Source organism: Lactuca sativa, chromosome 1, assembly GCF_002870075.4.
Source record: "Lactuca sativa cultivar Salinas chromosome 1, Lsat_Salinas_v11, whole genome shotgun sequence".
NCBI lineage: Eukaryota > Viridiplantae > Streptophyta > Magnoliopsida > Asterales > Asteraceae > Lactuca > Lactuca sativa.
This window is the reverse complement of record NC_056623.2, coordinates 72,195,699-72,220,506: the sequence shown is the minus strand read 5'-3', so window position 1 is coordinate 72,220,506 and position 24,808 is coordinate 72,195,699. Positions and strand designations below refer to the sequence as shown.

Here is a 24,808-nt window from a genome sequence, read left to right as displayed (position 1 = left end):
ACATCAAAAATTTCGGGTGGAATATCAGAGGGGATCATTTTTCCCTACCACTGAACAAACTTGTGCATCATCATCTGAAACACTATCTTTGCATACGAGGTGAGTACGACGACAAACCCCCACTAAAAAATAAACGTTATAATATTGGTCAATTTACAAGTAAATATTATTTTAATATTTATATAGTATTTTATCTCTCATGTCCCGCGTGAATAAAAATTCGTTGCATGTACTCAGGGATTACCTCAATGAGCGTTAACTAGAAAAAAGGCCTTTTACGACGCTCATTGTGCGTCGTAAAACGCTCAGACGACGCGCAAATGCGCGTCAAGGAAGGCCCTGTCATAAAGAGAGACGACGCGCTTTTGCGCGTCATCTATAGACGACGCGCATTTACGACGCTCATTTATGACGCGCATTTACGACGCGCGGTTATGACACGCAATGCGTATCAAGGAAGGCCCTGTCATAAATGAAGACAACACGCATTTGTGTGTCGTAACCTTACGACGCGCGTGTTTATGACACGCAATGCGTATCAAGGAAGCCCCTGTCAAGAAAGGCCATGTCATAAATGAAGATGACACACATTTTTGCGTATCATAATTTTAAATGTTCTAAAAAAATATATTTATATATTTATTAATTTTTAAATTAAATTTGCATTTAATGTCTCATAACAAGAAAATAAAATACCATATATAAAAAATACTATCCATTGCATAAAATTTTTTGTCATACAAATAACAAACTGTATTTTATATTCATACATATGATTACATTATTCATTAAAAAAAACATATACATACATCTTCCCCTAAAATGTTATTACATGATGTTGGCCACTTCATTGATGGATCACCAAGAGGAAAAACAACAACTAACCTAAATGTTCCATGATATGCCGATACTCATGTCCTGTAACTTTAAATATTAAAGAAAGTAAAATACCTCCTAAAAATAAAAATGCACAAGAAACAACACATCATAATGAGAAATTACTAACATGAATTGGAAGAAGTACACTATAAATTTGTTTTACCAAGAGTGGCATGGACGATCAGGTGCTACAAAGTTTGTCCAAGCTGCCAAACAAAGACTGCATGCAAACCAAAACATACATACACTATAAATTTAATTACCATACAAATCATATTCATACATACGAGTTTGTTTTACCTTTTTTCCTCATATCTTTATCTTTTTTTTTCTTATTAGCCATGGAGTGTTGGTGTTTTCTTTTCTCTCGTTCAATCAACCCTTTGTTTTACTTTGAAAAATTAACAATTTCCCTACCAATTGACTCTACATGAAACAGAAAAAAGTAAGTCAATCAATAGTCAATGGTGAATACCAACTACAAGTTTTTATTGAAGTAACCTGACACCATAAATACTTTGGTTTAATAAACAGGAACATGTATGTATAAAAATCGCAATTGAAGTACTTTGGTCAAATACCTCCATTTCTAGTAAGTGTCCAATCATTGTTTGTGAAGGTTGAAGACCTTTAAACAAAAAACTCCCAGCAATGTCATTAATGTGCATCTTAAGAACAGGAAACTATTGTAGTTCATGCACTAGACAACTATGGGTGATCTGAAATATTTCCCGAATATTTATTTATTTTGAATTATAAAAAAAGAAAAAGAAAAAGAAAAAAAGATAATACCTTTACTAATTCATTGTATACAAGTCTAACACATTGAAGACAATGATTCAACAACCGAGCTATTTGTCTTCGAACCAAAACTTGAAGTGGAACCTATATATATATATATATATATATATATATATATATATATATATATATATATATATATATATATATATATATATATATGTCATTATGCCTTCACAACATTAACATTAAGAATAATAAATTAAATTAGAAAAAAAGTAAGAATGGTGATATATACTTGATATAGTTCTCATGAACACCACCATTAGATTTATCATTGCTGGTTCCTTGTTTTGAGTTTCCATATACACCAAACCCAATGCAATTGCTATGAACAAGATAACATCAAACCCTGCTTTCGGTTCACTAAGAATTTGACTCAGTTTGTCATGGATCTGAAAACGAAAAAACACAACTGTCAGCAATGTTTGTGTGTGTGTGTGTGAATTGTCAACAATAAGGAGGACCTACCTGTTCATTCTGGGTACCCGCATATGCAAGGCCCAGACCAGTTATGGCTCCAATTCTAATGGAAGCATTTTCTTTATCCAGATAATCAACAAAAATTGTCGACGCCTGAAACAACCCAACCCAAAATAAAATCACAACCAACAACCAACAACTACAGGTCAGAAAAAAAAAATTAAGCACTCATAGGGTCACAATCATTCATGATATATGGAATAGAAATCCAAACAATTTCCAATATCAATATTTTATTCAACACTTTATCAAAATTAATACATACAATGTAGATGAACCTTAAGAATAGCTTTCCCAGTTCTATTTAATTGCTTTTTCTACACCCTGAAAAAGACATACCAAAAAAAAAAAGCAAACTATACCCTTGTTAAACTATAACATAACGTTAGGTGCTTGAGGAATAAGCAAAACCACTGAAACAATTTGTAAGAGAATTAAGACAAAATAAACATGATTTTACCCTAATGTGGCCCACTCGATTGCGGTCAAAAAACCTGAAAGCCTGTCATGAATAGGAGATATTTTTTTAAATTTAACAAAAGAATTTATAAAAGTTCACAAGAATTACACATTTTAAAGATGAAATACCTGCAAGAGTTCCTTGTTAATGGTAACTGGAGCTTCTTTTTTCTTATTCGTGTCCACCTTTTTGTTTTCCTTTTTCTCCTCAACCTGCAACTTGGTGTCTGGATTCACAGTTACTTTAGTAGCAACAACATTCTCTTCTTCAACTTTCACTTTTTCTTCTACATTTTCAGACTTAACATCCATGTCAACTTTTTCTCATCCTCTCCTTTCTCCTATAAAAAGTACCGTAAAATATGAGACTTCACCAATTTTAAAAGCAATTAAATAAAACGCATCAAATTCAGAAAATAAAATTCACTCGTCTTGTTTTTAGGACTTGCATCTGCCATTTCTTCATCATCTTCTCCGGGATCTTCTTCTTTTTCTGATTCGTCTTATGCATATCTGTCGAATTACACATTGCTCAATCAATAAAATTATGAAAGTGTGTTGTGCTTTTCTTTATTTTACATAGATACTAAAACCGATAATTGGAGGAAATAGTTTTTTTTAGACAGACAAAAGGGTATAATGGTTTGCTTACTGAAAAATATTTAAAACACTTTGGAAAAGGGTAGAAATATAATTTTTTTTACCTAAGATGTATTTCTCGTTGAAAAACCTAGCTCCACAAGGATTATAACCACATGTAATCTTTGTAGGGTTTCTACAGCCACATGTAAACTAAGAAAATTTGTAAGTAACAGAGATGGATATTAAGAATAAATATGAATTATATTTTATTAAGTAATAGAGAGAAGCTAATCTCCCCCCTTTCAATTTTAATACTTTTTGTAAATTGTAATAATATTTAACAAGTTAATCATTTATGACATTTAAGAAAATTAGAAATTGCCATAATTATTGGATTAATGTTCCACGAAAAGCTCATAAGCTTTAAGAACTTACTTGGATTAATGTTCAATGAAAAGCTCATAAGCTTTCCAGCATGTTTGTCACCAGAGGCAGTGGCAGTGGCGGCTCAGATGTTTCAATTGTTTGTGCGTGGGAAATCACAGGTGGTGTTAGTTGTTCCAAAGTCTCAGTTGTCTTTCTGCTTGTAACAAGAAGTGAGGTTGAATTCTCTAAAGTTTCAGTTGTCTGTATCTCCATTATTGCATACACCTAGAAAAAATGGTCACAATCATCATTGGGGAACATCTTAACAACATATATAGAACATTCATGTACAAAATGGTCAAAATGGAGAGGAGAGGAATTAAGAACAAAAAAGTATTGCAAGTCAACCCAACCAAATCAGTTGATATAAATGTAAAATGACCTACCTACCTCTAAAACTCAAATAAAACAAAAAGGGAACTGACTGACTTACCAAGTTCCTTATGGATACATAATTGTGTTGAATGTCATTTCTGATCATACCATTCTCTATAACATTTATTCTTTTAGCAGCTTCTGCTCGTGACTCATTAATTCCATCTTCATAAGGAGCATTCACATTTCCAAACAATGAAAATAGTAACTCATATGCTGTAATATTTCCATCTTCAAAACTGTGAACTTGTATGGTGACATATGTTGGACCATCTGCCTATCCAGTTCTCAGTTGTTTGATTCCATGCATGCTTACATCAGCAAATATGTTATATCTGAGATCCAAAAAAAACATTTGAGAGGCTTGAAATCTTTGTCTAGGAAAGGACTATTAAATAAAAATAAAATTTCGATAAAATTGATGGCTTAGATACAACAAATATACCTTCTGAGATTAAAATGTTGCACACCCAGGTCTTCATCCCAAAGAAATATATAATCATAAATAGACACTACAGCTGGATGCAGAAATCGATTTGCAAACCACCTGAAATAACTTTGCTATTTAATATATAATTACATACCATAACAACACCCTAATGACCAGATGAGACAGAAAATGAATAATTTGAAACAGAGTCAAATGTAAACTCCTTACCATTTTGTTTGGTTTTGAGCTACAACGTGTATGGCATTATTGCTCCACTCAAGATCTTGCCAACCATCCAACATTCCATCATAATGGAACAACACAATTGTAAAATTTTCTTGAAGAAACTGAAATTATCAGCGTTAGGCTCTGCTATTATTCACAAATTATCAATGTCAGGCTCTGCTATTATTCACAAATTAAATATAACATTTATGTATTATATAACTTTTTATTCATCATTGTACCTTTTAAACAATTGTATTCACATTACGCTTCTATTTCAAACCCACTGGAATTGCCAGTAAGTTATGTGTAGTGGAAATATTCGCCTGTAAGCATAAATTTTACTTTATTTTTACACCTAACCACAATGTACTCATATTTTTTTACCCAAAACATAAATATACTTAGCTTATTGTCTAACCTCTGACTTTGAACTACTTGTTGACCATGAAGGTTTTAATTCCAAGTCTGATTTAGCTTCAATAATACCATGAGGTAAACCCTTCAAGCTTGTGGAAGCTGACACAGTTTCCTAAACCACACACACCAAAAACCACATTAACACAAATCAAAGAACAAATAAACAAAAACCATGCTTATATTTTTAAACAGATTCGGACACCATAATAGTTTTTGGAAGTAATAAAAAAGAAATACTATATATGGAACAGAAGGAAATACTAATCAAGTGCAAAACTCAAGCATCTGTTGTGCTTTCAGAATCTCAAGCACCGATCCATTCTAAAGAAGGTTCCCAATTGATGACTTTAGCATGAATGCTTCTGAAGGTGATCGGTACCCAGGACTCCCACTCAGATGAAATTGCAAAGAGAGAGAGAGAGAGAGAGAGAGAGAGAGAGAAGATTTACCAGATGGGATGATTTTCGTGATCTAGTTCTTTTCTAAGAATATCATCAGAATGAAAGAAGATCAACTTCCGTAGATAGCAGAATGAGTGTGGACGGGTCCGATTTATCATCATCAACAAGCTCTAATCTTTATGATACTATAGAATCTCCAGTCTCTTCTAAAAAAACCCTAAAAAGACAAATCACAATCGATCAAATAATCGGTGATTTTGACCCAGGAGGGTTTTAATATTGATGATACAGAGGTGCAGAAAACAGCTTCAAATGCGTCTTCATCTTCAGGGTGCAAAGAGAATTTAGACTCGATTTAACTAGGATTTGAGTTGTATAAATTAATAGGAGAAGAAAAGGACATAGACACCACCGATTGTGCTTGGACAGATGATCATTTGGTAGGAGGATGGTCGATGGGGAAGGACCAGTGGCCAACGGCAAAGGTGAGGAACGAGATGTTTGATGAGAACGATAAGAAGGAGGTCAGGAGTAGTAGAGAAGCGGATTGGAGAGGAGATTGAGATGATGAAAGATAGAAAAAAGGTAGAAGGCGGGTTTTCAAAATTTTGGGGATTTTGTTTCCCCCTGTCTAAATGCGCGTTTCATTAAAATTATAAAATTATAAAGCGACATCCATAGAGGACGCGCGTTTAAGATGAAGCGCCCTCCGTGTTTTTAATTTTTTTTCTTTAGACACTAAGTTAAGGGCACGCAAAAATGCGTGACATAAATCCTTAAATATTTTAAAGAGATGACACTATTTTAAGGTCACTCTCCTTTGCGTAACATAAATCAGTGAGTGTCGTGGCTTGCGCGTCATTAAAGGCATTTATTCTAGTACCGTTATTATCGTTATATTGCGTTCATTTACCGATAACACCAAGATAAACTATGGAATATCAATGTCAATTAATGTAAGGGAAATTGGGTAGTCTTGCTTATGTTGTATGACCGATGTTGGCAAACACCTCACATGAGGTCGGGGCTAGCCGAAATAATGCTTCCTCAAAATCAGACATAGTATATGATTTAAATGTATGCCAGAACAAAGGTTCAAATGTTTTATTCGGCTAACTCTTGATCACACATGCAGTGCCACACTCTTACAGCAATACCTATGATAAAAATTAAGGAATACCTTACCTAGGAAAGAAGTTATCACATCATCCATATTGGTTATGAACAATACTTCCTTAGCGTCTGAGAGGTTCCTTCAACCTCACCAGGTACAAGAGTTGACATTATTTGTCACGTTCAGAGAAAACGTTATATGCACGGTCTAGTTGTTTATGTCCATAGCAACCTTTATGAACATTGTCTCTAGGTAGTCCTTAAAAGGACACTACCTATACACATAACAGACATCAAGTAACTTATGAAAATGCATAGATGTGTATTTTTTTAAGAAAATAAATTAATTAGTTGTAAAAATATTATAAATTTTAAATAAACAATTAAAATTTAAAGCAAAATTATTTTACCACACATCTAATATCTATAAATTAGAGTTGGAAATGATTCATAACATCACTTTTAATTTTTGTGTAACTATGAAAGTTCATCCTCCCAAGGTTGGCATGTAAAAATGAAAGTTGGTAAAGTTTTCTTTGTGACCGACGTTTAAGAAACTCATCTCAATTAGTTACGATAGAGAATTATAATTGAATAACTAAATGTAATACAACAACTTGTATAGGAAGAAAAACCTAATTTTAGTTGTCTGGTAGTTCAGTCTTATATGTAAGGTTTTAACTATCGTACTTTGGAATTGATTCCATGATGTATGGTGTTAGATTCTGGATTACAATCTATACTTACCACCCATTTTCCGGAATGAAGAGTGCTTCTGCGGAATGTCCGCTTCCAAAGATGATGATCATTTTTCCAAATTATTAAAAAAAATTGATTATTTGTAATAAATTACACGTTTATCTATAAGGGTTAGTTTGCATAACTTCCTAATAAAAAAATAGCCTACAATAGGAAGAAGTTAATGTCGACAAAATTCGGGTTACATTACTTTACAGCGTGAAATGAATTTTTTAATCCCTTCAGCATCGTAGGTCAATAAATCTCCACTATATATTAACTATCGACCTTCAATTCACCCATTAGAAGTAGGTCAATCAATCACCACCATATTATAATTCTTGAGCCACGACATTAATCGGCAAAAATATATATATATATATATATATATATATATATATATATATATATATATATATATATATATATATATATATATATATATATATATATATATATATATATATATATATATATATATATATATATATATATATATATATATATATATATATATATATATATATATATATATATATATATATATATGCTAACCAATCTGCACTATATAATAATTCTTGACCTTCACCTTCCTTCCAAACCATCTTTAACTATCTCCTTATATTTTTCAGAGACAATGACAAGTATTACAAAAAGGTAAGTTTTGTATTGATGGTGTTTACATACTTTATATAAACATTGGATATTAAGGTAACAACTTATTTTTCTTTGGCTGCCAATATATTTTATATATCTGTATTTTTATCTATAATAACATGCAACGTATTTTTAATTTCTTTAGCATTATGAAATCTAAAATTTGTACAATGTTTACAAATGTTACGTACTGCTTGTTAGTAAAGAAAGATATCACTAATAACCACAAGAGCAAGTGGAATTACCTAGAACTAGAAGGAATTGTATGTGTTTTTGTTATGGGAAGTGATCTTTCTACTTAATAAATTGATTCATCCACTTGAAATGTATGCAATGGATCAAATTATCAAGTATCACTTCCCTTTTGTTATATATAATTTCCCTGTTTCAGATAATATGAACATGATTTTTTTATACAACTCATGTAGGCTAGAAGGAAAGGTAGCATTGATCACCGGAGCAGCAAGTGGTATTGGTGAGTGCACTGCAAAACTATTTGCTGAACATGGAGCAAAAGTAGTCATCGCAGACATCCAAGACCAACTTGGTCAAGCAGTTTGTGAGGCCATAGGCACATCAAACTCCATATATGTCCATTGTGATGTAACTAACGAAGAAGATATAAAAAACGCTGTAGATACTGCAGTCACTACTTATGGAAAACTTGATATCATGTTTAACAATGCAGGGGTAGTAGATCCTATCAAAGCACGTATTATCGACAATGAGAAAGCAAACTTTGAACGTGTGCTTAATGTTAATGTAACAGGGGTCTTCCTTTGCATGAAACATGCTGCTAGGGTCATGGTTCCACAGCGATCGGGCACAATAATATCATCGTCCAGCCTTTCTTCACATCTTGGTGGTATCGCCTCTCATGCTTACTGTTGTTCAAAGCATGCAATAGTTGGTCTAACCAAGAACCTAGCAGTAGAGCTTGGACAATTTGGCATTCGAGTCAACTGTTTGTCAGCTTATGGAATAGCTACACCATTAACTAAAAAAATTACTGGGCTTGAAAAGGAGGCTTTTGAGAACGCAATGAACTTAACAGCAAACCTAAAGGGGGTGACACTCAAAACAGATGATGCTGCATATGCTGCACTTTTTCTGGTAAGCGACGAGGCTAAGTACATAAGTGGACAGAATCTACTTATTGACGGTGGATTGAGCTATGCTAATACATCATTCAACTTCTTTAAATATGGTGAGGAACTATAATATTATGAAATAATTTTAATAATTAAAACTTATACGGTGCATGGTTTTATATCTAATAATTACATGAGTTTGTTCAATCATGTTATTTTAAATTAATTTCCTGCCTACTATATGGACGTATATGGTTAAAGTGTGTAAGTTTTCTTGATCTTCGTATTTTATTTCTACATAACATGCTTGGCAATATATTGTTAAATGAAACATATTGAGATGAAAGTCAGAATGTCTTAAAAACACATAACTATTTAGTCCAATTACATATCTTTACGAAATGATTTCCTTTTGTTGAAATTTTAAACGGTATTAAAATTAAGTCCGACGTTACTCACATTATACAACGATAGGTTTGCAGAAGTCTAATTTACGGTAAACTAAATATCATCCAATAGATCAAGATAAATGCAGTTCAAAAAAATAATAAATAAATAAAGATAAATGTCAGTATCAAAAGAGATGATTTTTTTAAACAATTAGCCATATATATATAAAAGAAAAACTCTACCAACCCAACAAACATAATATTTTATATTTGTATTTGAATATCATAGAAAAAAAAAAAAAAAAAAAAAAAAAAAAAAAAAAAAAAAACTCTTTAATCGAATCTATACCTTTCTTCTTTAACTTTCTGGTTGCAAACAAGAGATCATTCATATACTTCAAATGCACCACGTGGTAGTACAAACAATCACATCCACTACAATCTTCTTTTTCCATTAATAAAAATATTGTGATCGAGTAAATGAAAAAGATTCAAAACCGAATCAAGGTCCAATCGAACGATCACCATCCACTTGCATATAACATCCCAAAGTCCATGTTGCCATTTGACATCTAACAAACAAATGAACAACTGTTCCACTTCGTTCTCACAAATACGACATAAAAAGGAAGGAAACATATATATCCCGATTTGCTAATAAATTCATCCTAGTAGGAATTTTATCTAAACGAGCATACCATATCATTATGTTTAGCTTTCTAGGTAAAAAAGGAGTTCCATCTAGTATCTATAATTTCATTATAGCCCAACGATATCAGGTGTTGCTCTCCCTTTTTGAGGTTGAGGGTTCAAGTCTCGTCGGAGACATAGGTAGATTTAGGAGTAGTTTAGGATTATATTAGGGTCTGTTTGATTTCAACATACCGGGTCCGGTTAGTCAGTCAGCTGTTTGATAATTACAAAATATAGTTGATTCGGTCAGCCATTCCACTTACCCGGTAAGCAAAAAAAAAAAAAAAAACCTCCAGAATGAAAATAAGAAGCGTACGTGTTTTTTTGCCCTTGCTCGCCTCCTTCGCCATTACCCTAGACAAAAGCCGATCCCCAACACCTGCTGTTGGCCTGTTGCTGATCGCCTCCATCGCCAACAGCTTCTACCGCGAGTTCACCTCCTGCGCCATCTTCTCCGACAACGATTACACAACGCCGGCGAATCCTCTGCTCTGGCGACGACCACACATCTCTACTGCAGGTAACGTTTTTTGCAGTGTTTTTTTTTTTTTTTTTTTTTTGCTTTTTTTTTTTTATGACTTTACCCAAGTGCTCTCAATCTACTGGTTTTGAAGATATCGAAGCTTGATTTGATTCCATTGTCTTGTTTCAAATGGTCTTGAATCTGCATATGTTTGTAAATCTATTTTTGAAGCAATGAAACTCTAAAATCTGCTAAAAAATAGAGGAGATAAGTTGTGCACACAACGTGTTTGACAAAATGCCCAAGAGAAATTTAATACTAATAGGTTACACCCAAATCTTGGACTAAAACTTATAATCATATTTGATCCTGTGAATTTTGTTAAGATAAGAAAATGTTATATGCTTATGAGGTCAAAATTTATTTGTATGAAATCAAAACTTATGTTGTATATGATGTTAAAATTTATGCTTGATTTATTTGTAAATGTGTGTTATGTGGATGATTAGCTATTTTTTTCCTTTTTACAATAGACATGACACATAAAAGAATTAGGGTTAGCTGGAAGTCGGAATTGGTGGACAAAACTTTTTTGGAAGCATATATACAAGAATTAACAAGTAAAGGACAGGAGGGTAGTTGCCTAAAAGCAAGCTCATGGGCTGTGGTCGCGGAGAAATTGAAAACATATCATAATTTTATTGTCGAGAAGAAAACAAATGAGAAACCGACACGACTATTTAAAACCAAAGTATGCAGTGTGGTTAAAACTTAAAAACAAAACAGGAAATATTTATAATCCTTTAATTTGTATTTGACATCTAACAGGACACATGGATAAAGAAGGTGACTTTTTATATTTCCTTATATTCTCGTGGTATTGGTTGATGTTGGTCCGACAAAGGCAAAGAATAATTAAAAGAATAAGAGCTAGCAAACGGGTAGCAAAGGGGTATGTGTATACGCAAGATTTGATACACGGATGTCCTATACAATGTTACGATATGATACGTCTTTCACAAGATGCATTTGTACTATTATGCAATCACTTTACACAAAGAAATTGGTTGAAATGTAGTAGGACGATAAGCGTTAAAGAGAAGATGACTACATTTTTACATGTTATAGGACATAATGAACGTTTTCGAGCCGTTATAGAAAGATTTTATCCCTCTACACAAACGATTCATCAATCTTTTCATGAGGTATTACGTGCAATGATGTGTTTTGCACGAAAAATTATAGTACCAACCTCATCTAATCCAACAAGAAATATCTCAGAACGACATAGACGGCTAATGCACATATTTCCCGGAGCAATAGGTTCACTTGATGGAACACTTATACATGCAGTTGTGTCTATTGATCAACAAACTTGTTATAAGGGAAAAGGAAAAGGTGAATGTTATCAAAATGTAATTGGAATTTGTAATTTTGATATGATATTCACCTTTGTATGGGTCGGATGGGAGGCCATAGCACATGATTCTAAAGTTTTGAAAGAAGTTGCATTTAACCCGACTTCCGGATTTCCATTCCTTCCACCACGTTTGTAACTTTACTATACGTTTTATTATCTATATTATTTATATGGTAAATTTGTCAATCATCTACAGATAAATATTACCTTTCTGATGCCTCATACACTAACACCCATGGATTTATGGCTCCCTACCGCAATACTAGGTATTAGTTAGCCAATTTTCGAAGAAACAGAGCTTTAACTAAGGAAGAAAGGTTCAATCATGCTCATGCACAACTTAGAAATATCATTGAACGTGCTTATGGTGTATTGAAGACGAGATTTCCAATTGTAAAACAAATGGCTCCTTAGGCTTTTCCAGTGCAAAGAGACATAGTCATTGCTTGTGTTGCGGTCCATAATTTTATAACGAAATACGATATTGAAGATGAATTAGTTACGAACTTTGAACAAAACACTATAGTTACTCCTAATGTGGGTGGTGGAGGAAGTGAGGGCCAAAACATAGAAGGCATAGAATGGGGTTCAGAAGCCGTTGACTATATGACTATTTTGCGTGACCCGATTGCTAATCAGTTACTTTCAAATGGTTAACGTTAAATGGTGTACTTTTTTATTATCTATGACAATTTGTATTTGGATTTTGTACTACACTTTGTATTTGGATTTTAATTGATGTATGTTTAATTTGGATTTTATATGATAATTTGTGTTTTTATAATTTTTTTATCCGACACAAGAGACAACACAAGGGTAATATGGTCATTGTTTTCATTCAGCACAACCATTCAGATAAATAATCAAACATCATAAACTCAGTCAGATATGGACTCAGTCAGCATTTCTAACTCAGTCAGCTTTTAACACAGTCAGTTCTAACCTAGTCAGCAACTATCAAACGACCCCTTACTCGCTTCAATATCCCACAACCACCTCTCATTTTCTTTTGATAACTTGACTTGTTGGAAACACTCAATTAGACTCATAAACTAACAATCTTATTCACCACACCTTGGTTGATGCCTCCACTTCCAATGCCAAATGCCAACAATCTTTCTATCTATTATATTACAATTTTGCTCCTTTTCAATTTAAAAGACCCTACAGAATTTATCCAATAAATACTAATTATATATATAGACTAATTTTGAAGTCCTTATTGAACCGTACTTGCTTCTTATCGGACCACTTTTATATTTTCTTTTTTGTTTTTTTTTCTTTTTGTTATTTATCTAATTTTATCTCTATAATGGATTACACGTGATGGCCAGGTGTTATCTCCTCAAACAACCCACCGCCCATACACACTTTTGTCGATGTTCTCCACCCCTTCCTATTCTATTATCCAACAATCTACGGACTACCATCCATTCTTCTCTGCGTCATCACTGCACGATCCTTCCACACTTACCAAATTCTTATTTTACTCTGATTTGCTCACCATGACCATGGAAGGATGTTGAACTTTATTGCTTCTCCATCGTTATCCCTAACCTCCTCCAACTGTTGGATCACGACGACTGCAAGGTTTCCTTTCAGATGTGTGGTTTGGGGGGGGGGGGGGGGGGGGCACAAAAGGATAGACATGAATGAGAAGCTTAAGCTTGCAAACAATCAATGTAAAGCATTGTAAACTTTGTTATTATTTTCTGTTTTTTAATAAAAGGCTATGAAATACCCTCCAACCCCCGCAACTCCAACACCCGCAACGCGGGATTCTTCCTTAGTTACAATACTAAACATATTTCCATAATTTAGTGTTTTTTTCATTCCCTACTTTTTTTTCTTTAAAACGGAAAATATCAAAACACCTTGGTTGAGAATCCAAGAATTTGAAGCAAGAATTCTAGCTCATGACCAATCTCTTAATTAGAAATGAGAAGTATGAAGCCCACTATCATTACCAAATAAACTATTTACGACTTTCACCCATAACATATCTTGATTATTTAAAAAACACCATCTCTATTTTTGTATAATAGCAACATTAAACGCAACCTAACTCTTAATGTGTAGGCCTCCTTTACATTTAGAAGCTAATACCTAATTCCATCGTATCCAATGCATCTTCATATTATCGACATCACTTCCTCAAAAAAATTAGAATATAAAGTGTAACGTCCCAAAAATACGAAGTAAAAAGTTCATTTTCCAACCATCAAAACCAATCATTCATTTGTTCAAAAGCTAATCAGGGTATAATGTGTTCTCAAACATCATAGTAAAATCTTAAATCAGTAGTGTGGAATAAAACTCAAGGGGATGTTGTTAGAACAAGTTGGGCGCGTCCCTTTAGAACTAGAAGTACATGAAAAAAACATTTAAACATTAAACTGTACGCACAAAGTTTAGTGAATTCCGAAATATACCACACACCACGCATAACATCGGGCCCACCCTCACAACTAATGGGCCTTGCCATTATAAGTATCCCCGCCCACATCACAGGCTCTGTCCAACATACATGTAAGAGTCACAAAGATAATCTAGCATCTTACATAGTTTAGTGAGAAAAGTCACCTAAACTACTCAACAGGACCTCAATTGCTACCTCAACAACAAAATAGCTAACCTTTGTTACCTAATACCAAGTTGAGACCATTCCTTAGATAAAACCTCAGTCTTACTCAACTTCGACCAAAAGTCAAACTAGTAAAATATCAACGGTCAACAGTTAGCCACGACGTCGTGGCCAACCAGCGTGCAACATCGTGGGCATGTCCAGACAAAACAAATGTGTTTTTAATTTAAGATAAATACAACGAACATAAGTAAATAATCGAAATTCTTTTCCACCCCAAAACATTTAAAAAACAAAAATAGGGGGATGCATGAATACTCACTATGCTTTCAGATGATGCAAACGATGCCTTGAACTATGCTCCACTCGTACCACTACCGATTCTTACAATGATGTTACAAACTAATGAGTCTTCAATCGAAATATAATACTAGTATACTTACTATTACAATAGTATTATGCCAATATTGTGTCAAAAATTAAGATTTATATAAGTTACAAATATTTTTCTGTAAATTCAAATTTCCATGGATCAATTTTTTGAATAACAGATTTAAGTGAAAATTCCTATTTTTAGCAATGTAAATTGAAGTGTAACTATAACATTTTGGAAGGTTTTTCAAATGATTAAATATTCAAAACTAAATCAAATCAATTATAAAATTTCCCAAACTTTGTATTTGATTTTTAACTGAAGTCAAAAACCTTAAGATAAATTTTCTTGAAGTTTTGATTTGTCTAACTATTTTTCACCATTTTAATTCCTTGAATAATCACAAAACCATGGAAAAATAGTAAATGATCATGAAAAATTCTTATAATTTTTGAAAGTTTGAGACCTAGTTATGGATAAAGTTGGAAAGTTTATCCATCTAAACATCATATTAATTCAGATTTGAAGGTTGGAGACTTAGACTTAATGGATTAAGTTGAGAAAGATGCATTTTTGGTTCCTTTGAGACTTAAGTACTAGATATTAGTTGTTCGGACCATCCTAATGGATAAAGTTGGAAACTTTATCCATTATGGAGATACTAGGAACCAGATCTGAGAATTGGATGGTTAGCTTTCTGTATTAAGCACTCAATGGGAAAATTTGAACAATAGCTTATTACGCAGTTTTTAATTCTGTGTAGCCTCATTTCCAGCCGTAATTGCCATCTTGGGCTCTACACTGGGTGTAGAGCTGGTACGTCAAGTATACTTGGGATAGATGTTAACTTTGAATTTTAAACATTGGTTGTTGACTGTTGACTTTAGGTCATTTGAGGTATTTTAAGATGTAGATTTAGGCTTGGTCCTTGTTTATTGTATAGGTGTCTTCTAGAGCCGGTACTTGGTGTAGTGACTAGTTCTACTATATTTTGGACTTTGAAGTGAATTTCGTCACTGTACTTGTGAGTCAAAGGAACCAATGCTGGCCCACTAGATTATTTTATATATCGTTGTGTATTGGATGTTGTTATGTTACAGTGATCTGTTCGATTGGTAGTTCTGTATGATTACCTATACTTACTGATTATTGATTATTTTTGCACATTTCGACATAGTGAGGTTGGGTTGAGGTAGTCATGCTTTGTGTTGTAGGCCAAGATACCTAGGAGTGGTCCAGCTTTATGTTGCAGTATCGGGAGATGTCCATCTTTATGTTGTAGACTTAGGGGTGGTCTAGTCTTTTGTTGTAAGCTCGGGGGGGGGGGGGGGGGGGGTCCAGTCTTGTGCTATAGGCCTAGTATGCATAATTTGTATATGTAGTGTTTTGTGGGGTATTTTAGGTGAACTCACTAAGATTTGGCTTAAAGTTTGATATCATGGTTTCATTTATATTAGATGATCAGGGCAAGGCGAAGGCTTGAATGTACACATCATCATGGAATTTATGTTAAGAGATGTATTTGGATACTCTGATTTGATAACTATATTTTTGTAAACAATGTTTTGTATGACTTATGGATTATAAAATGGTTTTGAACAATGAAAATTTTTACTATGATATTTGGGATGTTACAACTGAGTTTTCTCAAACTGACGTTGAATTTGCTATGCCATTCAAACCTAAGAAATTCCTTCCTCCTCTTAACTCGGATCTGGATGGAATTGAAGAGCTTCAGTTGATCCTATCCTTGAATATGAGCTCAGATACACTTTCTAAAGAGAAGACTGAAGACAAGAAGAATTTTTTGAAGTGAGTAAAAATTACTTGGTTCACACTTATGTGCTCAAGAGGTTCATGTCTAGAACTATAAAGTTACAAGCATCTAAATAAGTGAAGAAAGAATTTATCAAGAAGATCAATTAACGGTTAGAGGTTCGATAATTTCTTCACAACGCATACTTTTTTCCATTGAAAATCAATCTGAAGTGAAGCAATGATACCTAATGCTACTTAGGGGGTATTTTTAGTTCGTGAAAGTGACCCTTAGACTATCTAGGATTCATGTGTTTCTGAGATGGGAATTTATCCGAAGTTAGGAAGTTCTAAGCTAGTTATTTTTATGAAGATAAGAGAATGTTAGAGTTATGAATACAAGTAACATTTTAGAATGCTTTGTGTGTCTTATGTATTAGACCTAGGAGACAAGATTAACAACAACGACATGTCACACATCAGGCTGTTGATCTACAGTCCAAGACGGTTGTAAACTTGTCTCATTTACCTTTTTTAACTCCTAGTGTTATAAATAGGTGTATCAAATCTAGTGTCATACACACCTTTATCGACCAAGAATCACATTTTTCGTTCTCTCTTTAATACATTCTCTTTGTCTATTCTCTTGTCTTTATCATTATGATTTTGCATTGAATACTTGGTTATCATTATTCAAGGCTTCACTAGATATACTCTATAATTGATTGGAAATCTTTAGTAGCCTACATTGGTGTTGTTTACTCAAGGTTTTATTTATCAAATATTGTCCAAAATATATCCTCGGGATATCCTTTGTCTTCACACAACAGTAGCTCCTGAAAAAAGATTCGCTGACTTTGCATCTTCAATAGAAATACGAAGAACTTCCATGATGATAATGAAGAGAAATAGGGATATATAATCTCCTTTCCTAAGACCCCTTTGTAACTAAAACTTGTCCATGCGAATTCCATTAATGGGAAGAAAAGCCATATTCAAAATCAAACAAGCACGAATTAACGATCTCCATTTATAGCCAAACTTCATGAACTGCATTGTATGATAATAAAAACCCTATTCTACCAGAACATATGACTTTTCTAATAATAGTATGATCCTTTTGTGTTGGCCTCATGATCCAAATAGCATATGGAAATGGAGATAAATAAGTTATTAATTTATTAAGGAGTTACTAAATTAATTAGAAATTATTTTTGTAATTAATTAAAAGGTTTTAATTAAATAAAAAACTTGAAGGCTCCCTGGAGGCTCCTGGAAGCATATAAGGGAAGGTTTTGAAGGCTCCCCTGATAGGGATATGCTAGGTTTGAATCAGATAAGGATTAACTCTTGAGTTTGAATCCTTTTAGGATTGTATCTGTTGCCTATAAATAGACGGTCATGGGTTAAACCATGGTGTTGCTTATTCCTCTTACAAATCATCCACCTATCTCATCTCTCTTATATATATATATATATATATATATATATATATATATATATATATGAAATTAATAACCTTGGGTTAATGAATTTCACATAAAACGTAAACTAGTGTTTCTTACTTTTGTTTTTGTTGTTGTGGGTCTAACTTTATTAGAGCGGTGCAACGTTGGATCCTTCATCCATAGCGACAAACTGGGAGTCACAAGATCATAATTAGGCGATAAAGAGGTTCGTAATTCTTTCTTTTGTTGATTTTTTAGGTACGTTGCTAAAACTAGTAAAAACCTAGATTCTATGGTGCATGTATACTTATGTACAACTTATGATTGTCTCTGCTACATTGTATAGTGTATTTGATGCTTAAGAAACCCAACAAGAATATCCAACTTTAACGAATCCCAATATTGTTTAAAAAAAGTAAAATTAAAACCACCTGGACTTGGTGCTTCATCACCTCAACAAAATATCACTACCTCTTTAATTTCCTCCAAATTCAAAATTTATTCCAACCAAAAGATTTCTCATTCACAAGATTTTAAACAACGAGCACCTATTCTTCACACCAGCATACAATATTTTCTTGAATTTGTATCTAAAATTTTCAAAAAATATAGACTTACCTTTTGTAGGATTCTTCACCCAGTCCCCATCAACCTTTGCACTTGTAATAGCAAGTTGACTTCGTCTTTGGTTTATAATGCCATGGTAGTATTTTGATTTCTCGTCGCCTTCAATGCTCCATTTAATCTTTGATTTTTGAGACATATCTAACATATATTTTTTTACATAACTAATACCATATATTTTATTTCTATTCTTCCCCCCCCCCCCCCCCCCTCCTCTCTTGAGTCAAATTAGTCTCATTTTACGTTTTTGTATCAATATCATGAAACCTGGCAAACAAACAATTTTTATCCTTCAATCTCTTTTCTTTTTACATTAGCCCACCGCTTACCAATATGAACTTTAACAATCATAAGTTTGTTTTTAAAGATAATGCTCGAACCGTTTCCTTGAGCATCTAGTTGCTCATTCCAAGATGATTTAACCGCTAATCAAAATCATGTTCATTCAACCATGAAGTAAAAGATTAAAAGGCCTAGAACCATAAACAATCTTGTCACACCCCCGCATGGTCGCGGAAACACCAAGCCGTGATAGGGTACATCTGATTATCCAAATCGCAGAGCATCAAATATAATTCTTTTATTAATAATCCATGATAAAACTGATCCTTACATGAAAAAAGTCTAACTAGTTCCATGCTTCTTGTCCTTCTTCGCGATAATCAACACTTCTTTTAGTTTCCTAGGAATACATGAGTTTTAAAAATGGTCAATATAATGTTGGTGAGTTCACCGGTTTTGTAGCATTAAAAGTATTCTTTGATATAGGATCTATTTTTACGAATATAGGCTTTCTAATCTTTTCCATCACTATAAGTTTCTAGGGAATATTTCCTTTCCCTATTTTTAATTCGTAATTAACTTACTATGTTTTCTTTTAATGTTAGGTTTGCTTCTCACATCTTTTAAGAAGGGATTTGATTTATTCACTCGATTGATTTCGAGGGGTGATTAGATAGGATACTTAGGAAAGTATATATCCGTATATCTCATCATAGACTTTATATCTTGTTTTTCCTAGGATAAATTGCTTCTTATGTACTAATCCTATAAATTTTCCTTTCATACAATCATCTTTCTTTATCTTATCTTTTCATAATTTAATTACTGCCTAGGTTTTCTCCTTTAGGTAATATATTCATTAAGGTTGATGAGTAATGTTACAATGAGTCCCTATAACCGAGCTATTTGACTTGAGATTTCCGCACCATGACGCCTCACTGGACATCGTGAAAAGATTATAAAGTTATCTCTTCCGGGATTTTAGCTAGCAATTGTAGGTGCGAGTGTCAACCCGTATAGATCTATACATACCTTTAACACTCACTTAATATTAATGATTATATGTCCGGGGTAGCCGAATATCAATCAACTATGAATGAAAATTTTGTATCATTTAATACTTACCTTGATAAACCTTTTAAGTTTGATTTTTTTTTTATCTTTTTTATTCTTTCTCTAGTTTTTCCTTTAATATACTTTCCTTACATAATTATCTTTGTTTGATATCTTTGATAGGATATTAGGGCATTATACAATTATGTATATTGCCTATCCTTAAGTTTTCCTTTAATATAGTTTTATTCCATAATTATTCTAATATATATATATATATATATATATATATATCCATAAAATAGTTATTAGGTTCTTGATATTTATATAATATTAGGACAGAGTACAGCTAAGTACAATGCTTATCAAAAATTTGGCCAACATAATGAATAGAAACAAGGTTACTCTAGGGAATAAGCTAACATAAAATAATCCTTTAGTATAATCTTAGGAAGTATAAAAACAAAGTATAATATCATCTTAAAAGCATAGATAGGGTAACTACCGGGCATAATATTATCCTAACGTTTGGATTCTTTAGTTCAGGGTTTTGTGAGCATTGACCAAACTCAAAATTTTCAATGGGTAATTCATGATTAGTGGGTTGAATGGTCACTGAACTTGTGACTACTGTCTGCAGTAAGGATGACTGGACTACCGCAGAATAAGTCAAAGATGGTTTTTTGTTGGAACTCTTTATGGAAGATAATGATGGACAGTTATTTACTAAGTCTAGTCCATCCAAAACAATTTCTTCGTCGATATCAGAGGAGGATTGAGAGTTGAAACAATTTGTGTTGGTGACTGGTATGAGATCTGAGATCTGAGGATTTTGGGATAATTTCCTCAATAACACAGTTGTTACTGAATTCATGAAGTCTACCGAAGTGACATCTAATGTCTTCGGGGAATGTTTTGTCATTGATATGGAACTGAAATTCTCGATTCGGAGGGACATATGGGCGGTCTTGGTTAAATCGAGGTGATGAGTCCTTTGCGGTTGAGAACCCATTAGACCATCCCCAATTGTATGTGTTATCTATAGTCCTATTATTCACAAGATTTTCAATAGCCTCCTTTTCATTAAACAATTTTTTGATTAACAGATTCAAACGTACATTTTCTTTTTGGGCTAAATCCCTTTGATTCAAGGCTATCCATAACTGTGTTTTACACAACATCCTAGCATCTTTTTCTAACACTAAGTCCTTCTCTAACATGGCAGCTTTAAGTCTCTTATCTTCTAGTCGTCCTCTCACGTGAAACATTTCTTGGGATGCTATGCTCTTATCATCTAATGCCTTGTTATAGTCTGAAAGGACGGAAGCACAAGTGTCATTAATTTTGTCCAAGAAGGGTTGACAATCATGCATGATGTAGTTATTAGATTGGATCATGAGTTTTACCTGTTCGATGATGCTTAGAGTTCCATCTTTTTCCATGAAGCAGTCGTTTTTCTCCAGATTTGCTGATTCATCTTCATCTCTAGTTGCCAACATACATATTTTTCCTTTGCCCTTGATGTTATTATCTTCATCTTCATCTCCGGAAGACCACACTTGATGATCCCTCTTTACTTGGGCTACGTATGCCCTTGCCCTTTCTTTCTCTTCCATCTCATGAGCCATTCTCAGATAGAATGCTTTATCTTTTACCACATTGTCTTTATATTCTTTAGAGAAATGATTTTCTTTGTTGCATTTGTGACAAATGATAACATCACGTTTGTCTTTGGTTGAGGTATCGGAGTCAGTTGGCTTGGAGGACTGCGGTACCTCTTTGGGTTGAGTGTTTTGTGGTTGCGGAGACTGGTGAGGATTTGTGGGATGTCGAGAATGATTGTTCTGTGGATTGTAGTTATGGTTCAAGGGTGTTTTGGTAAATTGTTGATTTTTGCGAAAAGAATTTGGAGGTAACTTGTCGAATTGTTGGCTAACAGGAGCAATTGCATTTTGGAATTCTTCCTCATCATCATATTTTGTATCGACTTCGTAAGACTGTGGTGGGTTGTCATATGAAATAGGATAAGGTTCATATGATTGGGTAGTGTTGTTTTGTGGATTTGAGCTATAAGAGCAAGTGGACCTCCGAAGTCTGCACAATCTTTTAGCACAGTTGATTCTTGTGCCTGAAGCTCGTCATATATCTTGAAGAGAGATAGTGTATGAATCTTCTTATCTCCTTAGACTATCATCTTGGCTGTAGTCCAGTGCTTATCCAAACCATTGAGAAAATGAAGGTTTGTTTCATGATTAATTTGGACGGTGCCAGCATCTGATAACTTAGTGACGATATGATTGAATCTTTTGAATGAGTCTTCAAGACTTTCACCAGGATGAGCTTTGAAATTATTGAACTTGTTAAGGGCAGTGGTGAGTTTCTTGTCTTGAGCTTGATATGAACCTTCATACAAGTTTTTAAGAATATCCCAGATTTCTTTGGCTGATTTGCAATTGATAATGATGTCAAAGTTATCTAGGGCCACTCCACATCAGATTTCATAAAAGGCAATAGCATCACTTTCCAGTTTGTCAAGATCATCTTTGGTGGGACGATTCATCACAACTTGACCTCCACCAAGTCTAGCTTGAGCACCATCAGCTTGAATAGGAGTTAGAATAGGAACATGAGGTCCTTTTTCTACAGATCTCCACACATCTCTACCAAATCTTTTCAGATACCTCTCCACTCTTTCGTACCAGTGATGATATTCACTTGCAACAAGTATTGGGGCTCGATTAGAACCACCAAAACCGTGGAAACATTCAGAGATAATGCTTGTGCCATATTTCCTTTGTTGTTTTTAAATTTCTTTTAAGAGAAATGAGCTTTAGTGGTATAGAAGGCTTTTCAAAATAAGAGTTTTCTTTAAAAAGCAACCACTTTTGTTTTAATACCAATTGTTGAGAGAAAAACTTTTAAGAAACACTTGAACAAACGTTAGTACAAGTTATATATTACGGGAATAATTTAATCTCAAAGGATCATAAAGCTCAAAAATAATAAGATGTTAGAGTTTATTAGATAGTTAGATGCGGAAATGTAAGTGCAGAAAAGTAAACGAAATGGAAATGACAACAAGTTATATATCAAGTAAACACTAAGCTGTCTCTTAACAAGGTTTGCATACAAACTATGTTAGTTCATGTGATTTACTTAAAGTGAATAAAGTCATAAGGACTTGCTCCGAAGGAGATATGAGAGTTTGATCTTAATGTATTTGAGAGTAAGTTCAGTAAGATTTTAGAAGATGAGAAGACAATAATTCATAGAGAAATTCAGATATTGAGTGAATGGAGATGTGTTCATTCATGAAGCTGAGTACTCTATTTATAGAGACTCGAGAAATGACATAGAGAATAAACAAAGACTAAAGCCTCTAATTGTGTCACCACTAAAGCCTTGTTGCCCGAATCTGTGTTATCCCCTTCTGGTAGACCTAAGTCGTCCGATCGAGTATCTAATCCAACGGTTGGGGCCTCTTTTCCGCACAAAACCAATACCGGCAACAATTTCTCGTCGCTAATTGTGGAATAAAAAAAGATGTTGTACCCTTCCCTTCAGATAGTCGTCGTTCTTGCTGGTTGTCGCCGGTAAAGCCTTAAGTGTTGCCGCTAAAAGTGTCACCGCTAAAGGCCTGCACAGATAAAAATAAAAAAAGACGCAGACTTCACTTTTCCTTCCTGTGTTCGATTCATCTCGTTCGTTCTTCCCCCATTGTCTATGAGTTATCGTCGATTCCAACAAAAATTCTCCCCAACATTGTGAGATTACGGATCAAAGGGGTTTAGGGTTTCAATTAAATGGGTTCAACTCACGAAAACAACATCTCAGGTAAAGGGTAACTTCAACTTCTAATTTAACTTTGTCTTTCTCTTATAACATCGATTTCTAGCTCCATTTGATGATTAATTGCAAAATAATTTTCAATTTCAGTTTTTTTTGGTCATTTTGTGTTTGTCACCATCGTGGGTTTACTGTATCGGTGGGTGAGAGTATTTTTCGGTGACGACCAATTTTTACGGCGACATTGAGTAATTTCCGCCACTACAGGTTATATTTACTTCTATTTATTATGAAATTTGAGTTTAATTGAAAACTATGTGTAGTTGTACAAATTATGTGAAAATTGGCGTATATTTGATATATGTATGTGAATCTTTGTAAATTTGGTGTATATATGTCAATGTATGTGTGTTTGGTCTATATGTGGTATATGAATGTGAAATATGTGTATTTGGTATAAGTACGATGTTATTATCTATATATGTGAAAGTATGTGTGTATTTGACATAAGTAGGACGTTATTATGTATGTATGTAAATTATGTGTGTTTGGTGTATATGTGATATATGAATGTGAAATTTTTGTATTTAGTATAAGTAGGATATTAATATCTATATATGTGAAAGTATATGTGTATTTGGTATAAGTATGATGTTATTATGTATGTATGTGAATGTATGTGTATTTGGTATATATGTGGTATATGAATATGAAAGTATGTGTATTTGATGCTCTTATGTATTATGTGAAAGTATGTGGTTTTGGTATAAGTATGATGCTATAATTGGAAAAAAAATATTATAGAATTGTTTAAAATACAATATTATAATTGGAAAGAGATATATATATATATATATA

General features: G+C 33.4%; 1 protein-coding gene across 1 annotated transcript; it reads left to right on the top strand.

Annotated features, from left to right (window-relative positions):
• Positions 1–7,916: 7,916 nt before the first annotated feature.
• LOC111916573 (secoisolariciresinol dehydrogenase) lies at positions 7,917–9,356 on the top strand. Its single transcript, XM_023912233.1, has 2 exons — positions 7,917–7,989; positions 8,418–9,356. Exons 1-2 carry the CDS (start codon positions 7,970–7,972, stop codon positions 9,208–9,210), a joined length of 813 nt encoding a protein of 270 aa, XP_023768001.1. The 5' UTR covers positions 7,917–7,969; the 3' UTR covers positions 9,211–9,356.
• The last annotated feature ends 15,452 nt before the right edge of the window (positions 9,357–24,808 follow it).